Source organism: Jaculus jaculus, chromosome 3, assembly GCF_020740685.1.
Source record: "Jaculus jaculus isolate mJacJac1 chromosome 3, mJacJac1.mat.Y.cur, whole genome shotgun sequence".
In the NCBI taxonomy this organism is placed as follows: Eukaryota; Metazoa; Chordata; class Mammalia; order Rodentia; family Dipodidae; genus Jaculus; species Jaculus jaculus.
In genome coordinates, this window is record NC_059104.1 from 122,125,153 (window position 1) to 122,146,909 (window position 21,757).

General features: G+C 46.4%; 1 protein-coding gene across 2 annotated transcripts; it reads left to right on the forward strand.

Moving 5' to 3' along the window:
• The first annotated feature begins 2,966 nt into the window (after window positions 1-2,966).
• On the forward strand, window positions 2,967-14,897 carry Gpr83 (G protein-coupled receptor 83). 2 transcript variants are annotated; one of them, XM_004661929.2, is made up of 4 exons: window positions 2,967-3,326; window positions 8,045-8,170; window positions 10,558-10,691; window positions 12,392-14,897. In XM_004661929.2, exons 1-4 carry the CDS (start codon window positions 2,967-2,969, stop codon window positions 13,014-13,016), a joined length of 1,245 nt encoding a protein of 414 aa, XP_004661986.2. In that variant the 3' UTR covers window positions 13,017-14,897. The 2 variants fall into 2 exon arrangements, with proteins under 2 accessions (XP_004661986.2, XP_045001717.1); XM_045145782.1 differs by lacking the exon at window positions 8,045-8,170.
• Window positions 14,898-21,757: the final 6,860 nt, after the last annotated feature.

Consider the following 21,757-nt stretch of genomic DNA (forward strand, 5'->3'; position numbering starts at 1 on the left):
TCTTTCTCTGCTTCTTTCTCTCTCTGTCGCTCTCAAATAAATAAAAATAAACAAAAATAAATTTAAAAAGTTATTCAAATCCTTACCTGTAAAAACCCCTATAAGGCACTCAGGATCAGGTTCCTGCCCCACTCCTAAACTGTCTCCCGTCACCTTTCACTGCGCTCACCTCCATGTCTGGGTGAACCATGATTTCCTCCCTATGCAGAACTCATCTTTCTGTCTTTGTCCTCCACCATGACTTTCTCCTGCTGGTCCTGCAGGGCTGAGCTAAGTGTCACTTATTCTGGTAGAACTTCCCTGACTCTCTTCAACCTGGAGAAGTGTATACTGCTACAGTGGTCAGCTGGTGAGGTTGGTTGTGTCCTGGGACAGGAGGGAGTGCAGAGGCTGGTGTTCACTGTTCCTGGAAAAGTTCCACAGCGAGAGGTGACTGGGATTTCCCCTTGGGCAGGTGAGAGGAGTTTGAGGAAGGGGGTCTGCTCATCAGGGGTTGGGTGGGACAAAGACACATGCTGTCTTGGGTCCAAGTAGAAGCTCTGAGGGCACTTGAGTTGGAATTATTTGTTCAGATCTCAACCGAAGGGTCCAGCTCAGTAGGTCAGAGGACACACTAAAAAGTGTGCAGCAGCTGGAGAGATGGCCATTCAAGATGCTTGCTTGTAAAACCAATTCCCCAGCACCCATATAAAGCCACATGTACAAAGTAGCGCATGCTTCTGGAATTCCTTTGCAGGGGCTAGAGACCTTGGCACGCCTATACTTATTATCTTTGTTTCTCTGTGTGTAAATAAGTCAAGAGGTCTGTAGCAGGTTTACCAGTACAATGAGGTGTTGAGGGCAGAGTTCCACATAGTCAACAAATTCTTCATCAGAGAGCAGAAAGATGGGAGACAGGAGTCTCTGAAAACCCCACAGATGGGAAAAGGAACATCATTAACCAAGGCCAGAAAGGTTAAATAGTTTGTGCAAACTCTCACAGCTAACTAGGAAATGACAAATCTGGGCTAAGTCCCCGATTCCAGAGCTCTGGTCTTAACGGTAGGGTTAGATGGATGGATGGGGGGGGGGGGGGGCGGGGGATGACAGAGAGAGGAAAAGAGAGGGAAAGAGATACAGAGGTTGAAATGAGCAAGATCTCCTGGAGGGTCTGAATGGCTGTCATCATAAAACAAATAATAGGGCTGAAGAGATGGCTGAACGGTTAAAGGTGCTTGCTTGCAAAGCTTGACAGCCTATGTTCAAGTCCCTAGTACCTACGTAAAGCCAGATGCACACAGTGACACGTGTGTCTGGAATTTATTTGCAGCAGCAGGAGGCCATGGGATGCCTATACTCATTCTCAGTGTCTCTCTCTCACTCTCTCAAATATAACTAAATATGTTTAAAAAAAGAAACAGCGGGATGTGGTGATGCATGTCTTTAATCCCAATGCTCAGGAGGCAGAGGTAGAAGTACTGCCATGAGTTTGAGGTAACCCTGAGACTACATAGTGAGTTCCAGGTCAGCCTGGGCTAAAGAAAAACCCTACCTCAAAAGAAAAAAAAAGAAAGAAAACAACAAATGCTGGTGAGCATGGGGGAGGAGAGGAATCCTTACACTGTTGGGAGGAGTATAAGCTGCTGCAGACAGTATGGAATCAGTGCAGGGGGTCCTCAAAAAATTAAATCTGTCATATGACCCAGCTATACCACTCCTGAGGATATGTCTGACGTTTGGGCATCCCACAGAGATAATTGCATATCCATGTTATTGTAACCTAGAGATCCATCACAAGGTGAATGGATTTAAAAAAGGGGGTACATAATACACAATGGAATTTTATTCAGCCATAAAGAAAAATTAAATTATGCATATTCGGGGAAATAGATGGAACAGGAAATTATTATGTGTAATCTGACTCAGACAAATACTTCATGTTTTCTCTCATGTGACATCTAGACTATATAAGTATGACTTAAAATTAGAAAGGGGACTAGGAGAGGGACCAAGAAGGTCTAAAGGAACAGGGCAGATGAACAAGAGAAGGTAGTAGAATATATTTGGTACGAAAGCATGGAGGGAGGGAGGGGACCAAGCAAGGGGCTGTGGGAGGTGAGTAACAAGGAAGTATAATGATACGCTGTTGCAGTTACCTTTTCTTGCTGGGACAAAAGAGGGACCAGATGCTGCTTAGTGCAGTAATGGGCTGATTACAGGGTAGGTGGGTGACTGCAAAGGAGCATGGGGCTGTAACATCTCTTACAGGTACTGCTTCCAGAACTTCTAAGGTAGCAAACCCACTGTTAATCAAGACGTGGGCCCGTAACTCACTTCATCTGCGTCTGGGACCTGTCAGAGCAGTTGGGAATTTTCCCCCACATTGCATTCCCTGGGACTGTCTCTAGTACACCTTTGACATGCACACCAAGTCTGAATTCTAGACGCTGAGCGATTTCTTGCGTCCCGGGATCCTCCTCAATATTGAAACTGTGCCAAGGGCGAGTTCCGATGTAAAACAATGGAGCTATCCTTGTCATCAAACTGCCCCAGCCTTCAGTGTGGCGCCACTCTGCCCCGGCCCGCCCGCGCGGCGGCTTCTACCCTAACCGAGCCGGGCGGACGTCGGAGGAGGAGTCGCGGCGGTCCCCGCGCTTGCTGGGGGGCCGGGCTGGCCCGAGCCCCGGCGTCACGGTCGGCGTGAGAGGCGCGGCGCTGCCCAATCGGCGGAGGCGCTCGCTCGCAGCCGATATAAAAGTGCGGAGAAGCCGAGCGAGCGCGGCGCGCCCACCCAGGCAGCCGGCGGCTCGGGGTCCGGGTCCCGGTCCCCTCCGGGTCCAGGTTCTCGGGGCGGGCGGTCCGGACCCCTGCGCGTTCCCAATCCCCTCTGCAGTTGGGGCTCCGTGCGCCCTGCTCCCCACGCCGGCTCTGCGCGCGGAGTTCGGCGCGGACATCCAGACCGCGCGCCCCGGGACACGGTGGCGGGCATGCGGGTCCCGCAAGTCTTGCTGCTGCTCCTCCTCCCCTCGGTGCGAGCCACCGAGAGCCTGGAGGCGGCCCTGGCCGTGCCCAACGCCTCGCACTTCTTTTGGAACAACTACACCTTTTCCGACTGGCAGAACTTCGTGGGCAGGAGGCGCTACGGAGCCGAGTCCCAGAACCCCACCGTGAAAGCCCTGCTCATCGTGGCTTACTCCTTCATCATCATCTTCTCTCTCTTCGGCAACGTCCTGGTCTGTCATGTCATCTTCAAGAATCAGCGCATGCACTCGGCCACCAGCCTCTTCATCGTCAACCTGGCTGTGGCGGATATCATGATCACACTGCTCAATACCCCCTTCACGCTGGTAAGGTCCCCGCAAGCTGCCTCCTGCCTCCAAAGTCTCCCTCTCCTCCTCTCTCCCGGTGCACCGCTCCTTTCTCTCTCCTTCTGTCATTTTGTCTCTTCGGGGTCCTTCTCACCCCCAATGTCTGCTCTTCCACCTCTCCTCTCTTGTCACCTGTCTGCCTTCCGGTTTTAATCCTTTAGTCTCCTTTCCTTGTCAGGACTCACCTTTACTTTCCTCTCTCAATTCTCCTTGTTTTCTCAGTCTCTGTCTCTCTCGGAAGTCTTCTGTTCTCATCCTCTCGGTCTCCTTTTCTTTTCTCCCATCTTCTTTCCTTCTCATTCTTTGTGATTTTCTTTTTCTACCTTTTCTTTCCCTCTCTTATTCTCCCTCCCTCCCTCTCCCTCTCTCTCTCTCTCTCTCTCTCTCTCTCTCTCTCTCTCTCTCTCTCTCTGTCTCTCTCTTTTTCTCATATCCTTTTCCTCTCCTTTTTCTCCCCGTTACTTTCTAAGCCAAAGCTTCTGCAGATGGTGGTATTGGCTCACTGATCCGAGTGTCTATAGCTATTTGTAAATGACTGACCATTTGCTGTTTAGTCTTATTGGATACCGGCAATTTAAATGGGCAAACAACAATTTTTTCAGGTCCCTGAAATGTTAGCAGAGGTTATTGGGGCAGCGCCTATCCGGCCCTCAAGTGCTTGTCCCCACCCACAGATGTTTTTGGGTGCAACAACTGAAACGTATTAATGGAACCTTACCCACCTTTCCCTGGGCACTGAGTTCAGTTGCTTTCCGTTTTGGCCTTGACAGTGACGCTGTGTGATACTTGTGCTGGAGAAGTGAGAGTGAGGTGGGCCTTGGGCTTCAGAGTTGGTGCATTTGCACACAGTGGACATGGCCTCCTCCTCTCCACATCCTAGCTGCTTGGCATTAGTGGTGCTGTTTTTGTCCCTCAGTGGCCTGGGAGGTCTCTTTATGATTTGAAAAATGTGAGTACTATGACTGAGCAATCATAGTAACAGCCAGTATGTTTCTACAGCATGAGGAACATCTTTTTCAGTTTTGTGTAATAAGAAGATCTCCCTCCCTCTCTCTCCGTCTTTCCTTTCTCTTTCTCTACGCATACATACATACATACATACACACACACACTCATATACACACAAAAAGGGAGAGAGAGAGAGAGAGAGAGAGAGAGAGAGAGAGAAATGACAGATAACAAAAAGATGGACCCTTTAAGTCCACTGTTCCATGCACATCCTTCCAGATCTTACATCTTCAAAGCATTCTGGCAGTCTTTCCTGTCTCTTACATGAACAGTTACCCACATTTTGCAGGTAAGGAAACTAAGTTACAAGAGGTCCAATCCTTTTCCAGGCCCACTGGTAGAGCCAAACAAAGAATTGTGTTCCCTCACTTAAGTCCATTGGTGTGTCCACTGGACCACCCATGGGAGCTGAGGACACTTTTGAACCATGTTCTGCTTCCAGCCCCCAGCCCAGGGCTTGTCCTGTTCTCCTTCACCCTATTTTTTTTTGAATTTTTTTATTAACAACTTCCATGATTATAAAAAGTATCCCATGGTAATACCCTCCCTCCTCCCACTTTCCCCTTTGAAACTCCATTCTCCATCATATCCCCTCCCTATCTCATCAATCTCTCTTTTATTTTGATGTCATGATCTTTTCCTCCTCTTATGATGGTCTTGTGTAGGTAGTGTCAGGCACTGAGGTCATGGATATACAGGCCATTTTGTGTTTCGGGGGGAGCACATTGTAAGGAGTCTTACCCTTCCTTTGGCTCTTACATTCTTTCTGCCACCTCTTCCACAATGGACCCTGAGACTTAGAAGGTGTGATAGAGATATTGAAGTACTGATCACTCCAGTCACTTCTTTCCAGCACCATGATGCCTTCTGAGTCATCCCAAGGTCACTGCCATCTGTAAAGAGAAGATTCTCTACCAAAAATGAGAGTAGTATTAATATAAAGGTATGAACATTAAGAGAAGTACTTACTGAGCAGTTTGATAAGCATAGTATATACTTTTAGCCAGACAGCAGCAGACGTTATATCCCCAGGACTCATGACTACCCCTGCTTTAAGTTTTCAGTATCAGGGATGTATTCCCTCCTTGGAGCAGGCCTCCAGTCCCATTAGAGGGCAGTTGGTTACCTTCACCCTATTGATGGCTAATCAAGGTCCTCTGGGCCAAGGGCACAGGGCTTCCAGATAACACCTCTCTGATTCGCAGAAAAGCCTTATTTCTGCTCTCCTTTGTCTCTCCCTTAATTTATTACTGAGAATGGGCAATGCTGGAGTGGGCCTAGGCCACCCAGAATGAGAGCTGCAAAGCCTTAGGGCTGCAGGGTTAGACACCCAGCAGACACAACAGAGGGCAAAGAGGCTGTGGACCCAAGACTAGCTCCAGCACAAACACCTGGCCCCCACCCTCCAAGGACCTCTCTTAAGAGGACTCCTTGTCTCCCCTGCAGGATAAGCCAGGCAGCTTGGCCTTGAGCCCTACCCATGAAAACTCCCCAATCCAAACTCCTCTGAGGACTTCTAGGTTGTAGCCATGTAGTGGAAACCTGCTCACCATGGGCTCTGAAGCTAGATAAGGCATTTTGTTTTGGGCTGGGTAGTGACAGTATCTTCCCCAGCCTCTCTTCCCAGCCACTTTATACACCGCATGAAGCCCAGCTCCACACAGGGAGACAAAAGCAGATAATTGCTGATGGTCCTCATGGAAGAGACATGCTCAGAATGTGGTGAAGCCTTCGAGGAGAGAGTCCTTCATCCTGACCCATCAGAATCCCATGAAAGGGTCAAAGGAGACTTTGAAAAAGATGTGACATTTTGGCAAGTCCTGCATGAGTAAGAATCTTCCAGGTCAAGATGAACCCCCAATATGCACAGGAGGGAACCAGGGAGAACAAAGGCAAGGAGCCCTCAAAGTTCAGTGTGTTGAGAGGGCATTGAATGACTCCATGTGGCTGAAGCAGCAGAGAGACGAGGCGGAGGGCAGAGAGGGGGAAACAAGCCACAAAGAAGGGCTGGCATAGGGGGTGCTTCTTAGGAACTTGGCTGTGTCCAGATACTGCTCAGCAGGCTGGTCACAGCCATCTGAGTTTGGCTAAGAAACATTCCAACATCAGTTAGAGTGCAGGCTGCACAGCCTGGAGACTAGTGAAAATTGCTCAGAGGCTATCCCAGGGCCATGGCTTTGAGCCGGAAGTTGAGGGAACAGATTTAAAGTCCTTTAGGGATTGATATGCTCACTCAGTGAGTGGGATGTAAGGTTAGCTGAAGACTTCTGACTGTAATGTTGCTTCAGTTGTTCCCACAACCACATGGAAGAAGAAAGCCTGTGGCCTGATGTTCTGTGACATGATCTATCCAGACTCAACCCAACTCTGGTGTGTGCACAGCTGGTGAACAACCCACTCCTCATCCCCAAACTATGAGATTCTGACTCTGGGCCATTGTTTTTGTTCTAGTCTCCACACGTGCAGGTCCTTGTTCTTTGGGACTTGCTGTGATAAGGCACTTCTGTGTACTCACTCCACACCAGCTTTTATGTTTTGCTCGTTTTCATCACACCGGTTTGAAAAGGCTTGACTCTCTCTACACCTGAGGAAAGTGGGGCACGGAGGCCCTAGTGCCCTGCTCAGGGGGACAGTGGTAAGTAGCAAGAACCTATGCTGAGGACAGAGAGCATTCTTAGGCTGAACTGTTCTGTTTCCATCTCTTGTTGCTCTCTTCCTCTGCCCATACCCACTTCTTCTGGGTGGCCCTATTGCCCTTTGTCCAGGCTTCCATTGGGCACTGACCACATTCATCTTGCATTCAAGTTACTTGACCTCCTTCCTTGCCTAGCTCGGAAGCCCATGGCTGGAATCGATGCACCAACTCCCCTGAGCTTGGGGCATTCCTCACAGGAGCTGCACAAGCCTGAGTGAATGCATGTCCCTGCAAGTTGTGGGAGGACCAGGCCTGCTCCAAGGGCCTTTCTCTCCTCAGCCCATCCCCACCTCTCTAGGCCCAGAGAGTGAGTTGTAAGATTGGCTTAGACACAGGGGCCTGAAGGGTATCTCAGTGGTAGATCACATGCCCATAGCATGTGCAAGGCCCTGGGTTGGGTCCCATGCACTGGCAAAAATTTTCTAAGCACAGTCCACATACTATATTGTTACTAGACAGGTTTCTCCTCCACATTCCATTTGGCCAAGAATGAATTTTATATATATATTATATATATATATATATATATATATATATATATATATATATATATATATATATATATATAAACATGCTACTGATTATATCTGATAATTGTTCTAAAAACTCCCCAGACATTTTCTTCCACCGTTTCCAGACTTTATCCTAAACCTATCATGTAGAGATTTTGAAGACTTGTATTTCAAACATGGAGCCTTGAGATTGAAGGTGGTTACAAATAGTGGCCAAGGTTGCACAGCAACAAACTGTCCATCCCAGCTCTCCTGGCAAGGAATAGTGGAGGAACATGATTGAGGGTTGTTGAATGGAATGAATGCGAATGAGCTGTGCTGGGGAATGTCACACATGTCTATACATTGATGCAATAGGTGGGCATTTCTCAGCCAGGATGAGAGGCCTTGTGAGGCATCACTGTCTTCAGCAGCCCCTGAGAGCCGGAGCTGGGTGTCAGAGTTAAGGCCTGTCTGCCCTGACATCTGTGCCTTGCCTCCAGGTCCGCTTTGTGAACAGCACATGGGTGTTCGGGAAGGGCATGTGCCACGTCAGTCGCTTTGCCCAGTACTGTTCCTTACATGTCTCAGCATTGACGCTGACAGCCATCGCTGTGGACCGCCACCAGGTGAGGGTGACAGCCTGCTTGTCAATGAGTGCTTTTGTCTCCTTGCTCGGCAGTGTGGACATGGAAGTGAGGGACGTTAAATTCTTCCTCTAATGGCTGAAAAGGTTATTCCAGGTTTGTTGTTCGAATGGAGACTCACTGCTGGCATTTTCTGTCTTAGAATTTAATGATCTTGTTCAGGGAGTAGAAAAGCAAACCCACAAAAATCACAGATGAAGAGAGAGGCAAATATTGGCAGGTCAGGGAAGGCTTTGGGGGCTGGGGGTGGGAGTCAAAGAATCGTCACTGGCCCAGGATACAAAAGGAGCCTGATAAGAGCAGATGTCACAGTGGGGCATGATGGCATTGGGGTGAGCAGATGGGCACCCAAGGCTTGAGAGTGTCCTTCCTGGAAGGGACTGGATCCAGGCTCCTGCTATTGCTTGGACTGTACTGGATCAAGAAATGAGCTCAGAAGTAAACAATCCCCAGATCATGGATGAGCATAGATGAGGCCCCGGCATGTCTGGCTTCAAGGTCATGATCTGATCGCTAGACTGCTCTACTGGGAGAAGACTCACAGGATCCTACAAGACCATTATAGTTTGGGTCATCGGGATCAAGGGAGCTGAGATTTATTCTGAGAAACACCAGGAAGTGTAACAAGGACCAAGGGATAGTCAGCTGCAGGGGCATCTTAGGTGAGCTCAGCTGGGAGCGTGCTTGTCGCACATGCACAGAGCCCTGGCTTCAGTCCCCAGCACTGCATAGAACAGGTTTGGTGGTACAGCCTGTGATACCAGCACCCAGGAGGTGGAGGCAGAAGGATCAGCAGTTCAAGGTCATTTTCCGCTGCATAGTGAGTTCAAGGTCAGCCTAAGCTACCTGAAATCCTGTCTCAAAACAAAGATACAGATGTCATTCAATATGAGAAGTGTTTTGTTTCTTTTAAGAAATGTTCAAAGGTGGACAAAATTGTGTGGGATATAACGATTTTCTTGTCACTAGCCATACCTAAGATAGCCTGGATGACAACTTGAGAAGGGTGATTTCACAGGGGTTTGTACATCTAATGGGGAACTGGTCTGTCCGTACTTTGAGATCTCTCTCCCCCCACCTCTCTGAAATGATGTAATTTTGTACGAAGCAGCTCTTCATACATTGCAGGTACTCTATGGCAAAGTGAGAAGTTTGCAAACATTTTCCTGCCTTTGGTTAACCTTCTCCTTTAATTCAGCAAAAGCTCTGGGTTAACTTTACCCTGAGAACACAACATCTAAAGAAGATAATGCTTTTAAACTCCCATGTGTTTATTTAACCCTTTTAGAAGCATGAATTGGCATGCTGGAGCTATTCCAAGATGCGTTTCATCTCCAAGCCTGTGACACCCATTGCACTGTTATGTATGGAAGCAGGAATGCCACTTGTGACGTACTAACAGCTTTCCTAAGTGGTATACATGCAGCTTCCAGCTTAGGTGATAAGATCGCTCTGCATGGCTGTGAGCCTGGGGCCTCTTGGAACACTGCATGATTCCCAGGGTCTGTAGGAAGATGGGTCAGGTATGAGCCAGACCCCCTCTGCCTTCTTTGCTGTGGAAGCTACTCCTTCAAACTCCACTCCAGCACTCTCACTGTAACAAGAGGTCTTGGAACTTCAAGGACTCTAGGAATCCCGATGACAACCCATTGGAGGTGGGCTGTGGATGATGCACCCACCCCAGCTGCTTGATGTAGCTTAGGAGCTCCACAGTGAATGTCAAGGGTGCTTGGCTTTTTTTTCTTTACATGTGTGTTATGAATGTTCTCTTGTGTGGGGCACACACACGTCTGTGTGTGGATGTTTGTGACATCAGGGGTCTTCCTAACTCTCTACCTTAATTTTTAAAAAATATTTTAGTTTTTTACTTATTTGAGAGAGAGAGAGATGGAGAGGGGGAGAGAATGGGCACACCAGAGCTCTAGTCACTGCAAATGAACTCCAGATGCATGTGCCACTTTGTACATCTGGCTTATGTGGGTACTGGGGAATCGAACCTGGATCTTTAGGCTTCACAGGCAAGCACCCTAACCACTAAGCAATCTCTCCAGCCCTCCACCTTAATCTTTGAGACAAGTTTTTTCATTAAATCCATAACTCTCTGGTTCCACTGGGCCAGTAGGCCCCGAGGAGTCTGTCTCTTTCTCCCCAGTGCTGGGATTGCAGGCTTGTACCACAGTATCAGGCACTTACATGAGTGCTGGGGATCTGAACGCAGATGCTCTTGCTGGAGTAGCATGTGCTTTACCCACAAAGCCATCTCCCCAGCCCTCGACTTTGGATGTCTCATGGGACATGTGAACTGCGTCATCTGGATTGCCATTTGCTTCCCATTTCTTCAGCAGTGACGCCATTTGCTTGCTTCTCAGGTCATCATGCATCCCTTGAAGCCCAGGATCTCCATCACAAAGGGTGTGGTCTACATTGCTGTGATCTGGGTCATGGCCACCTTCTTTTCACTGCCACATGCCATCTGCCAGAAACTGTTCACCTTCAAGTACAGGTAAGATGAATTCCTGGGGGCAGTCTGGACTTGGGGAGCTTGTCCCTTGCCTACCTTCTTCCAAAAGCACCACAACCATGCTAGTGGATCACAGACCTCAGAGTTCTCTGTGTCTGCATCACAGAGCCACTCTCTTTGACTCTCCACCACCCCTTTGCTTCCTCCTCCGTATCTATTATTTGCATTTTTCCTGTTTTTATTCTTCATTCTAGCTTCCTCCTTACTCTCAGTCTGCATAGAGAAGACAGTGGTTACCAGCTTCTGCCACCAGAGGGCATGTGTTCACACAGACTGAAATGGAAACCTGCACCTCCTTGAGCAAGGTTTAAATTCTCACACTACTTAGAAATAAAATCTGCACATGTGTGTGTGTGTGTGTGAGCAGAATTCTTTTAAAAAATAGTTTCGTTGACAACGTCCTTAAATATAGACAATATACTACGATCATAATTGCCTCCCAACACTCTCCTTTTTCCCCTCCCAAATCCCCCTTCTACCAAATCCATTCTTTCCAACTAGTCTCTCTTTTATTTTGATGCCATAATTTTTCCCCCACCTGTTAAGCAGGTCATGTGTAGATGGTGTCAGCAGCTTTGTGTCTAAATGACAGCATTATAAGCAGTCCTCCCCTTCCTTTGTCACTTAAGTTCTTTTGTCTTCTGTAATGGTCCTTGAGCCAACAATGATAACAACCCACTGTCCCTTCTCAGCACTTTGGTGAGTTTTGAGTCACTCCAGTCATCACCAAGGCAGAATTCTTCCCTCCTCCCCACTGCCTTTCAGGTTTCCTTACCATATGCTCACACCAAATGAGAAAGTCCTTTAAAAGTCTCAAAACTGTAACCTAGTTTTTACAGTCTGTCTCTATGGAAGACTTTACATTTAGAAAAAGCTGCTTCATTTGGCACTCCAGTGAGCCCAACCCCTAGCTTACTGTCCCTCCATCCCAAACCCTCAGTTCATATTCACTGGACCAGTGATCAAAGGATTGGTCTTTATGTGGTCTTCAGCTGTTTCTGGAGGGGTTTCTCAGAAATAGGTTCTCCTTTCTTTTTCCTTCTTTCCTCCTTTCTTTTTTTTTCTTCTCAGAACATATGCAAGCATAATAAGACATGTGGACATGATTAAAGGTATATTCACTTTACTGGATATCCTCAGGACCCATCATTTAATTTGATCATTTCCTAGTTCCCCTTTGAGAGAAGAACTCAATACAGTGGGAAATTCCAAGGTTTTTCTCAAGGATGAGCTAGTATTCAGAGCAGGAGAGCTACTGTTTCTCTCACTCACTGACTGACTTATTCATTCATCAGATATCTTGAGGGGTTGAGTGGGTTAGAGACAGTGCCAGGGTAAGTGGACATAGAGATTCCAGACTCTTCCCAATCCTATGAACACACTGCTTGTGAGCAAGGTTTGAATTCTCACACAACTTAGAAATAAAATTTGCACATGTGTATGCGTCTGAGGCCCAGCCTCCTCCTCCATTTGCTGTGCAAACCAGAAGACAACTGGTTGTCTAGGTGACACCCGTGACCCCAGAGCAGGAGCACGAAAGCATGATAACTGCACGGTGTCTCCAGTGTTCTAACAGACAAATGTGCCTGAGCCCAGGGGAGGACAGACCAGTGCTCCCCGAGATGAAGCTTCTCCTGACTCACCCCCCATCCCATCCTGTTCCCTTTTTGCTCTCTCCCCAGCGAGGATGTCGTGCGCTCGCTCTGCCTGCCAGACTTCCCTGAGCCAGCTGATCTCTTCTGGAAGTACCTGGACCTGGCCACCTTCATCCTGCTCTACCTCCTCCCCCTCTTCATCATCTCCGTGGCCTACGCCCGTGTGGCCAAGAAGCTATGGCTGTGCAACACGATTGGTGATGTGACCACAGAACAGTACCTCGCCCTGCGCCGCAAGAAGAAGACCACCATCAAGATGCTGGTGCTGGTGGTCGTCCTGTTTGCACTCTGCTGGTTCCCCCTCAACTGCTATGTCCTCCTCCTGTCCAGCAAGGTCATCCATACCAACAATGCCCTCTACTTCGCCTTCCACTGGTTTGCCATGAGCAGCACGTGCTACAACCCTTTCATCTACTGCTGGCTGAACGAGAGCTTCAGGGTTGAGCTGAAGGCGTTGCTGAGCATGTGCCAGAGGCCACCCAAGCCTCAGGAAGACAGGCTTCCCTCCCCGGTCCCTTCCTTCAAAGTGGCCTGGACAGAGAAGAGCCATGGTCGGAGGGCTCCTCTAGCCAGTCACCTCCTGCCTTCCTCACAGCTCCATTCTGGAAAGACAGACATGACATCCATGGAACCCATTGTGGTGATGAGTTAGGGGAGCATAGAAAGAGCTCGGTCCTCTAACACTTGATCTGATGTCTGCAGTGCTGGTAAGTTCGTAGAGTGATAGAATGTTTGAGGTCCTAGGAACCTGCCCAGCCTTCTCCGCGATTTGCTGTGCAAACCAGAGGCAATTGGCCATCCAGGAGATGCTGTGAGGTGTAACACCCCTAATCCCAGAACAAAAGCCTTGAAAGCCACCTCAGCTCCAACAAGGACCTGATCAGTCCACCACCTCCGAATGTCCTGCAGTCCCTGCCCGCCCTTGGCCCTGCTGATCATGGAGGAACCTGCGAGCTGCTGGGGGTGCGGACTGGCCCAGACGCTGGAAACGACTTCACAGGAGATAACAGTAAACCAATGCAGGCCTGGAGATTTTCCTGCCTCACCTTTTGAAGTCATTGGACTAATCAAAATAAGTCTTCAATGGCCTGGTCCTGTCCATGACAGGCAGGGCCCATTTAGGCTCCTTAAACAGAGATTAGTGTCATCACTTTTGAAAAGTCAGAAAAGCACAAAGCAAACAATCAAATCCATTCCTTATCCTATCAGTTTGTGAAAACTTATGTTAATGTCTTATGAATTTTATCTGCCACTTTCTCTCTCTCTCTGTGTGTGTGTGTGCATGTGTGCATGTGTTTGTACTTATAAAATTCTGAATAGCACAGTTCTATATAGATTATAATAATTGTCAAGAAACAGAGGTTCATCCAAGTATTTCTGAGCTTCTCCCTAAGAAACGATGTCCGAACTGGCTACATCTCCTCAGATAGTGGGCGGCGTGAGGAGCCTGGAGACTAGCACGCTGGGGTGCAGGTCCCAATCCTTCTTCCTGATACTCATGAAACAAGAGGCTGCGGCATTGTTCTGCTTTCGCAGGAGATGAGAGAACTCACTTTCCAATATGCTGAAAATAATGTGCTTAGACACTTTATCCACGCCAGCTGTCTAGACAGGCCATGTCTCTGCGTTCTCTGAATAATGAAATATGTTTCATGCCATTTCTGAAAGAAGATTCACTGTCCACACCTTAGTAATTCACATGTCACTTCCAAAACCCTATGAGATCCTTAAAGGAATCTTATTCCTTGAAGGTTCATCTGTCAGAGAAATCTCACTGTAGACATTAAATATTTTCATCACCTTTTACCTGGACTCATGGTGTCACCCGGAGGAAGCAGTGTTAGGTGAGGCTGAGCTAAGTTCTTCCTAGGCTCTAAACAGTTGTGCTGTGCTGCTTGGTTAAGATTACCATCAAGCCTCAGACAGATCCTAAAAGCAAAGTGTTTATGTAGAGCTGAGTGGGGAACAAGGTTGGAGAACAGGTTTGTGTAAGATTCAGTTGGATCTCTTGATTGCTAAATGGAAACACAGCTTGATTACAACACCTGAATCATGGGAATTCCTTAGATTAGTCTATGTTAGAAAATTTTCAAGATAGAAAAAAATTTTAATCAATCCACTGAACTGCAGATTTTTTTTTTTTTTTTTTTTAAAGCTTGCATGGGGCTTCTAAATGCACTGGGATTCTCAAGTGACTTTCAGGCCAATGCTTCTGTGTGGACCTTACTGTCTTTGTTATGTCAACAAGTGAAGCTCATCTTAATGGTGCCCTGGAAAGCATGTGCACAGTGAGGACAGGCGTAGGATATACAGCATGGCCAGCCAAGCTTCAGTTACATCTCTCTGAGAGCATCGAGAGATCCTGCCGTGTCACACAGCTCACCCTCAGGCTGGGGTCTCCTGTTAGTACTTGTCTGCACCTGTCTTCTCTTCCCTGTGTGCCTCTGAGCACAAAGTGACTTGTAATTGTGGATGTGAAATTTGTAAAACTTGAGTATTTATTTCTAGTGTGCTGAAGAGCACTTTATTGTAAACTGACCTAGTCTCAATAAAATATCTTTGTGTGTTAACTGTGTGTCTTGGACTGGTGGCTGTGTGACATTTGGTAACCTTTAAAATGGAGATCAACATGGATTATATGAAGGGAACTGGATATTATCAACCCAAAGCCCAGTATTTCAGCCTAGTAAGTTCACACTTGGGCAGAGTTAAAGAACAAAGGAGAAACCCCCGCTCCTGGTCCAGAGCCCCGTCCTCTGTGTTGAGGGCAACAGCCCCTTTTGGTGGTGCCACATCTGTGTAGTAGTTAAATCCTGAACTCCGTCTGTCCCAGGCGATTCAGGAGGAGTCTGGAGAGCTCATCTCTTGCTGGCAGAGACAATGGACAGGGGATACTCACCGCCCCCCCCCCCCAGCCCCTTGTTTGCTGTGATTCCTGACACACAAGGCCTGGGATACCACAGTATGGAATTACCCTGAAGCTATCCAGAGCATCTGTTAAAATACATTTTAAAGAGTTTCACAGATGGTTATAAAGAAGGGTGATTTGCTGGATCTAGACGAAAATTGAGAGAAAAATAAAAGGTGTGGGAGAGAAGGGAGCAGATTTATGGGCACTCCTGTGTTCGGCACTGTGCCAGGTATCTCTCAGCTCTTGATCTTACTGACCCAGCAGTCACCCAGGGTAAGCATTAGTACTTCTGTATCCCAGAGTAGGAAACAGCCTCAGAAAACTTAGAAAACTGGTTGAGCATCATGGTCTAAACTGAAAGACACTATCTGTTTGGAAATTAGTTGGTGAAAGTATAGGAAAGAATCTTTAAACAACTTAAATCCTATATTCTCCAAGTTTTAATAATGGCAAGATATCATGTAAGTAAAATTTGTTATCCATCCTAAAAACCAGGGCTTGAGTCACATATTTTGGGAATGGCTTGAGTAAGTGAGCCCAGAAGGCCCCTACAGCTCAGAGGTTGGTGAATCATGGTTCTGGTATAGGCAGGATCGCAGGCTGCCTACTGTTCCATGCAATCTCCACAGTATCCCTGGTGTGGCTGGTGCCTGTGGGGCCCTGGCAGGTTGCCAAGGCCAATCACCATCTCAGCCAGCCTGGGCCTCAAGGTCCTCACTTAGAGTAACAACTCCAATACCCTTGCCACTGCTGAGCTTGTTGTGACGGGCCACCGGGGTCTGACTATGGTGATGGGAGCCTGCACTGGTTAATATTCATGGTCAGTTTGACTGGATTTGATATCAGCTAGGAGACACACCTCCGGGCATGTTTCAAAGGTGTTTCCAGAGAGGTTCAGGTGAAGAGAGAAGACCCATCCTGACTGTGGGCATCCCATAGCTGGAGTCCTGGACTGACTAAAAAGGGAAAAAGGACAGAGCCACATGAGCCCAGCATTCCTTGGGCTTTGCTTCCTGATCTGGGGAGATGTGACCAAACATCCTTACTCTCTGCCACCACACCTGAGCACCATCCAGCTGCCATGACTTCCTTCCCATCATGCTTGGATTACACCCTGAAACTCCACGAGCTAAAACAATCCCTTCCACTCTTAAGTAGCTTCTTATTGGGTATTTGGTTACAACAATAAGACAAATAGCTAGTAGAGATTTCTTCATGGATATCTGAGTAGCTGGGTCCAGGGAGCAGCCTAAGAAGACTGCTGGGGATACAGACCTGCCTTGGAGTGTAGCCTGAGGACAGCAGACTCATGTGGAATCCTCGGCGCTGGGAGGCTAATCCACAGCAGCTTGTTTTAGCATCTCTGTGCGCCCTGCAGTGCCATTCTCTTTCATTTCAAGGAGTACTTACAGAGGGGAGAAAAAAATGAAGTAATATAAAGCTGGATGCATTTTGAAAAAACATAAAACAGTGGCATTTAATATGAGAAAGCCTAGCTAAGTCTTTGCTGAGGCATCATAAAGGATAAGCTGCTTTGTGGAGTAAAGTTGTTTGATTTAACATCTTTCCATTTCTAGTCCAGCAGGACCTTGTCTTCAAACTCATGCTGAATCTAACATTTTTAGGCAAAGCCACCATAAATACAAGGTCTAGGATATTAATGATCGCAGTAGAGGAAAGTGGGGCGGGGGAGACTTGTATGGGGTGGGCTATGCACCACAGGGTCAGAAGTGGTTAATTTTCCCAGTTTGAGCTTTTGTTTTGGGCAGTGGGTCAAGCATGTTTATCACGTATTAAATATAATCAAGAAACTGAGGAGGTGGCTCAATGGGTAAAGTGTTTGCTTAGGAAGCATGAGGACTGGACTTTGGATCCCCAGTACCCACATACAAGCTGGATGTGGTTGGTGCATGTCTGTAATCTCAGCATGTTTATAGTGATATAGGAGGTAGAAACAGGAGAGTTGAAAGATCCAGAGCCACTGGCCCTTACACAAATAAGGTGAGGAGACCAACACATGAAGTTGTCCCCTGACCTCCACATGTGTGCCACAACAGCATGCATGTGTCTACACACTCATACACATCATATACACACATGCACACACACAAAACTGATGCTCTCACAATGCATAACTCACAACCCTATGGGGGAGTAGCAGCAACTTCACTGAGGAGGGCCCTTAGTGAAATAGGGGCAAGGAGAAGGAAAAAGATGGTACCTACACATGATGTGTCCATACAAAGAATGTTCTTAATAAAAAATAATAATAATAAAAGAAACCTGGTGTGGTGGCGCAAGCCCTTAATCCCAGCACTCGGGAAGCAGGGGTCGGGGGTCCCATGAGTTCAAGGCCAACCTGAGACTACATAGTGAATTACAGGTCAGCCTGGGCTAGAGTGAAACCCTATGTCAAAAAAAAAAAAAAAAGATCAGGGCTGGAGAGATGGCTTAGTGATTAAGGCATTTGCCCGCAAAATCTAAGGATCCAGGTTTTATTCCCCAGTACCCATGTAAAGCAAAATGTACAAGGTGGTGCATGCATCTAGAGTTTGTTTATAGTGGCTATAGGCCCTGGCATGCCCATTTTCTCTCTCTCTCACTCTACCTCTTCCTCTTTCTGTATCTCTCTTTCTCAAATAAATAAATACAATATTAACTTTTTTTAAAAAAAGATTAAGAAAAAACTAATCAGGGCTGCATGGTGGCTCGGCTGGTGAAGCCCTTGCAGAGAGCTGGAGTGGGCTGAGACCACCTGAGTTTGATTCCTCAGGACCCATGTGAACAGCTGGGAGTGGGCACACATGTCTGTAAACCCAATTTTTGGCTCCCCAAAAACAGCAGTTCTGCATTCATAAAGAGACTCCTATCTCAAGGAAACACCTAGATGAGCAATAGAGGAAGGACACCTAGTGTTCTCCTCTGGTAGTGTGCCTGTGAGCCCAACAGCACACCTGTGCACACTCCACACACACACACAACCAGCACAACACACCACACCATGATGCACAGACCCACCATGAGAGGGACACAAGCCCATTCTCTTTGTCCCCTAACCTTCACAGTCCAAGTAGTTGGTAGGAACCTTAGTCATTGCATGCTATGGAACCTATGTCTCATCCTGTAATGCTAACTTAACCTTCATTGTCTTCAAGCCCCGTAAATTCCAGATCCCCATTTTTTTTTGAAAGCCTACCACTATTAGTGGAACAAATTCTTTGTTAACCACTGATTTTTTAAAACTATTTTTATTTATTTATATGCAAGCAGGGGAGAGAGTAGAGGGAGAGAACAGGCATGCCAGGGCCTTCATCTACTGCAAACAAACTCCATATGCATATGCCACTTTCGTGCATCTAGCTTTCTGTGGGTAGTAGGGAATTGAACTCAGGTCATTAGGTTTCACAGGCAAGTGCCTTAACAGCTATACCATCTCTCCAGCTCCAACCACAGATTTCTGATGGAACAGAAGGCATTTGCATAGATTGGATACAAAGCTCTGTAAAGACCCATCTGTGGTGAATGTCTGTTCCTAAGTGCAGCAGTCATCATTAGAGCTCTAAGCTCATTAGTGGATAAATCTGTTGATGGATACATAACTGAATAGACTTTTGGGAAATCGTGGAAACAGTAAGAAGTGGGGCCCAGTTGGAGGGTGGAGGTCACTGGGGCGTGCTCTTGAAGGGCGTGTCTTGTCTCTAGCTCTGCTCTTGCTCTCTGCTTGCTGAATGCCCATGACATGCGCAGCTCTGCTCCACCGCACAGTCGGCCACGATGCTTTGCCTCGCTACAGTTCCGGTCAATGCAAACCTTTCCTCCTTGTTCTCTCATGGTTTTTGATAAAAGAGCCAAGATCTGACAGAGCCAAACAATCATGGACTGAAGCCTTTGAAAGCATAATCTAAAATCAATCTTTTCTTCTTAAATAGATATTTTAAATTATTTACTTGAGAGAGAGTGGGGAGGGAGAGAGAAGAGAAGGATAGAGAATGTGTGTGCCAGGGCCTCCAGCCCCTGCAAAGGAACTCCAGACACATGCGCCCCTTGTGCTTATGTGAGCACTGGGGCATTGAACTTGGGTCCTTAGTCTTTGCAGACAAGTGCATTAATCACCAAAGCATCTCTCCAGCCCCTTAAATTGATATTTTTTTTTGTCAGATTTTGTTTTTCATCACAGCAACAGAAAGACAACAACATTTTAGCTGGGTGAAATACACAAGCAATTTATCATAGAATATTAGAGAGATTATAAGATTTTCAGGATCACAAGGGAATGAGGTTTGGATGTTGTACAGGCAGAAACAACAGAGACAAGAGAAGTACCCATTATTCTGTGAGATTGTGCCAGAAGAATTCCAGCTGGCCATCATCCAGTACTCTGAAGAGTAGCATCTCTGCCTCGGCTCCTGTAGGTGGGCCAAGACCTCCGACCAGTGTGCAGGAGAAGAGCTCTTTCATTTTGCCATAGCTTTTACTTCATGAGAGTCACTTGTTTTTCTAAATTCTGTGAGGGTGTCTCTTGCCAGACCACACTTTTGGTGCAGTTTGGTAGCTGCCGAAGGGTCTGGAACATGTAGTATATAATTGCATTCCTGACTCTAGTTTAAGAAAGCATTTGGAATGAATAGCAGATGAAACAGATGGCCATTAAAGAGATTAATGTTAAATACTTTCTCAGGAAGTTGAAACATGACCGCATATAGTAGTACATGCCTATAATCATAGCATTTAGGAAGGGGAGGTAGGAAGGTTAAAAGTTCAAGACCAGCCTGGTCTACAAAGACAGTTTGAGACCAGCTTATGCAAATTAGCAAGGCCTTGACTCAAAAACAAAAACAAAAACAAAAGAAAAAGAAAGAATAAGGTGGAGGAGGAGGAAGAAATTTGCTATCACATTTCATTCTGCAATGAAAGTTTAATGTGTCATGCAGCAAGTGCCTATGGGTCCCCCAAAGACCCATGTGGCATGGTCTAGGGCTACTGGGTGGTGGGGAACTCTTAGGAGATAGGGCCTAGTAGGAGAGGAGGTCACTGAGGGGTGTGCCTTCAAAGAGGACTTGGGGAGCCCATCTCCTTTTCTTCTTCTTTCTTTGCTTCCCAGCCATCAGATGAGCAGCTTTGTTCCACAACATGCCCCACCATGATGTATGGCTCCATCACAGACCTAAAAGCTATAAGGCCAACCAGCAATGGATAGCAATGGATACAGATCTCTGGTCAGAACAAACTTTCCTCTTTGTGAGTTATCTCATGGCTTTTTTTTTTTTTTTTGACACAATAACCAAAATCTGACTCATAACATGTGGAGAATAGTAAGTTGACCAATTTTTCCCTGATACTGTGAAGATATTATATATGATGTCAATTGTGATAAGATGCCTGCTGTTTGAATGCCTCTCATCTGCGGAAGCTTTCTATGTTATTTTATTTTTTTATTACCAAAACTTATTAAGATATAATTGACAAAATGTTTATATTTACAGTATAAATAATTGTTCATATATAGTGCATGTAGTATAAATAAATAATTATATTTTAGTATAAATAATTGTTCAATAACTGCATGAAGGTAAGATTCCTATCATCTCACATCATCATTTATTTGTGATGCTTCTATTTAAGAGCTATTGTGTCAGCAACTTTCAAGTACATAATATTACTGGTAAATAAAGTCACTGTGCTGTATTATAGCTATCCAAAATGCATTCCCCCACCTAATATAAACTTTTGTGTCTTTTGATCAATATCACATTTCTCTCATGCCCCAGCTCCCTCAACCATGATAATCACCACCCTATCTTGCTGCTCTGCATTCACATTTTAGTTACATGTGGGTGAGAGCAAGCAGAGGTTTTCTTTCCATGTCTGGCTTACTTCATGTCACATCAGGGCTTCCAGCTTCCTTGGTAGGTAGTATTTAGAAATTTCTCTTTGCCTTTCAAATTTTGAACTCCTACTACTAAGTATTTGGGTGTGTATTAGTTTTTACTTACTTGGTTTAGAATTCTGTTTGGTCTTCTACCATAAGAATTTATGTCTTTTTTTGAGTTCTGAAAAATTATTTGACATATTTAGCCACAGCACTTGGTAGGAGGATCGCTGTGAGTTTGAGGCCAGCCTGGGACGACATAGTAAATTCCAGTTCAGCCTGGTTTAGGGCAAGACTGTACCTCAACTCCCTACCTCCCCCCCAAAATTACTTGAAAATAGCACATTGAATATTATCTATACCCATTTTCTCTTTTTCTCACCTTCTAACTCTTCCTGCTTGTTATTTTTTGGAACTTAGACCCTCTTTGAGTTTTTTGTTTGTGTTGTCATTGCTCAGTTTTGTTGACACAGGTATTCATGTAGCCCAAGCTAGCCTCAAACTCACTTTGTCACCAAGGATGACTCTGAACTCCTGATTCTTGTGCCTCCTCCTCCCAAGTACTGATGTTATGGACATGCATCATCCTGCTCAGATAGATTCTCTTTGACTT

Bases quoted from the DNA above. Each gene is read 5' to 3' on its own strand.
- Gpr83 (XM_004661929.2), top strand. From the start codon at position 2,967: ATGCGGGTCCCGCAAGTCTTGCTGCTGCTCCTCCTCCCCTCGGTGCGA. The intron at 8,171-10,557 runs GTGAGGGTGACA...CTTGCTTCTCAG, and splicing joins TCGCTGTGGACCGCCACCAG to GTCATCATGCATCCCTTGAA. The intron at 10,692-12,391 runs GTAAGATGAATT...CTCTCTCCCCAG, and splicing joins CTGTTCACCTTCAAGTACAG to CGAGGATGTCGTGCGCTCGC.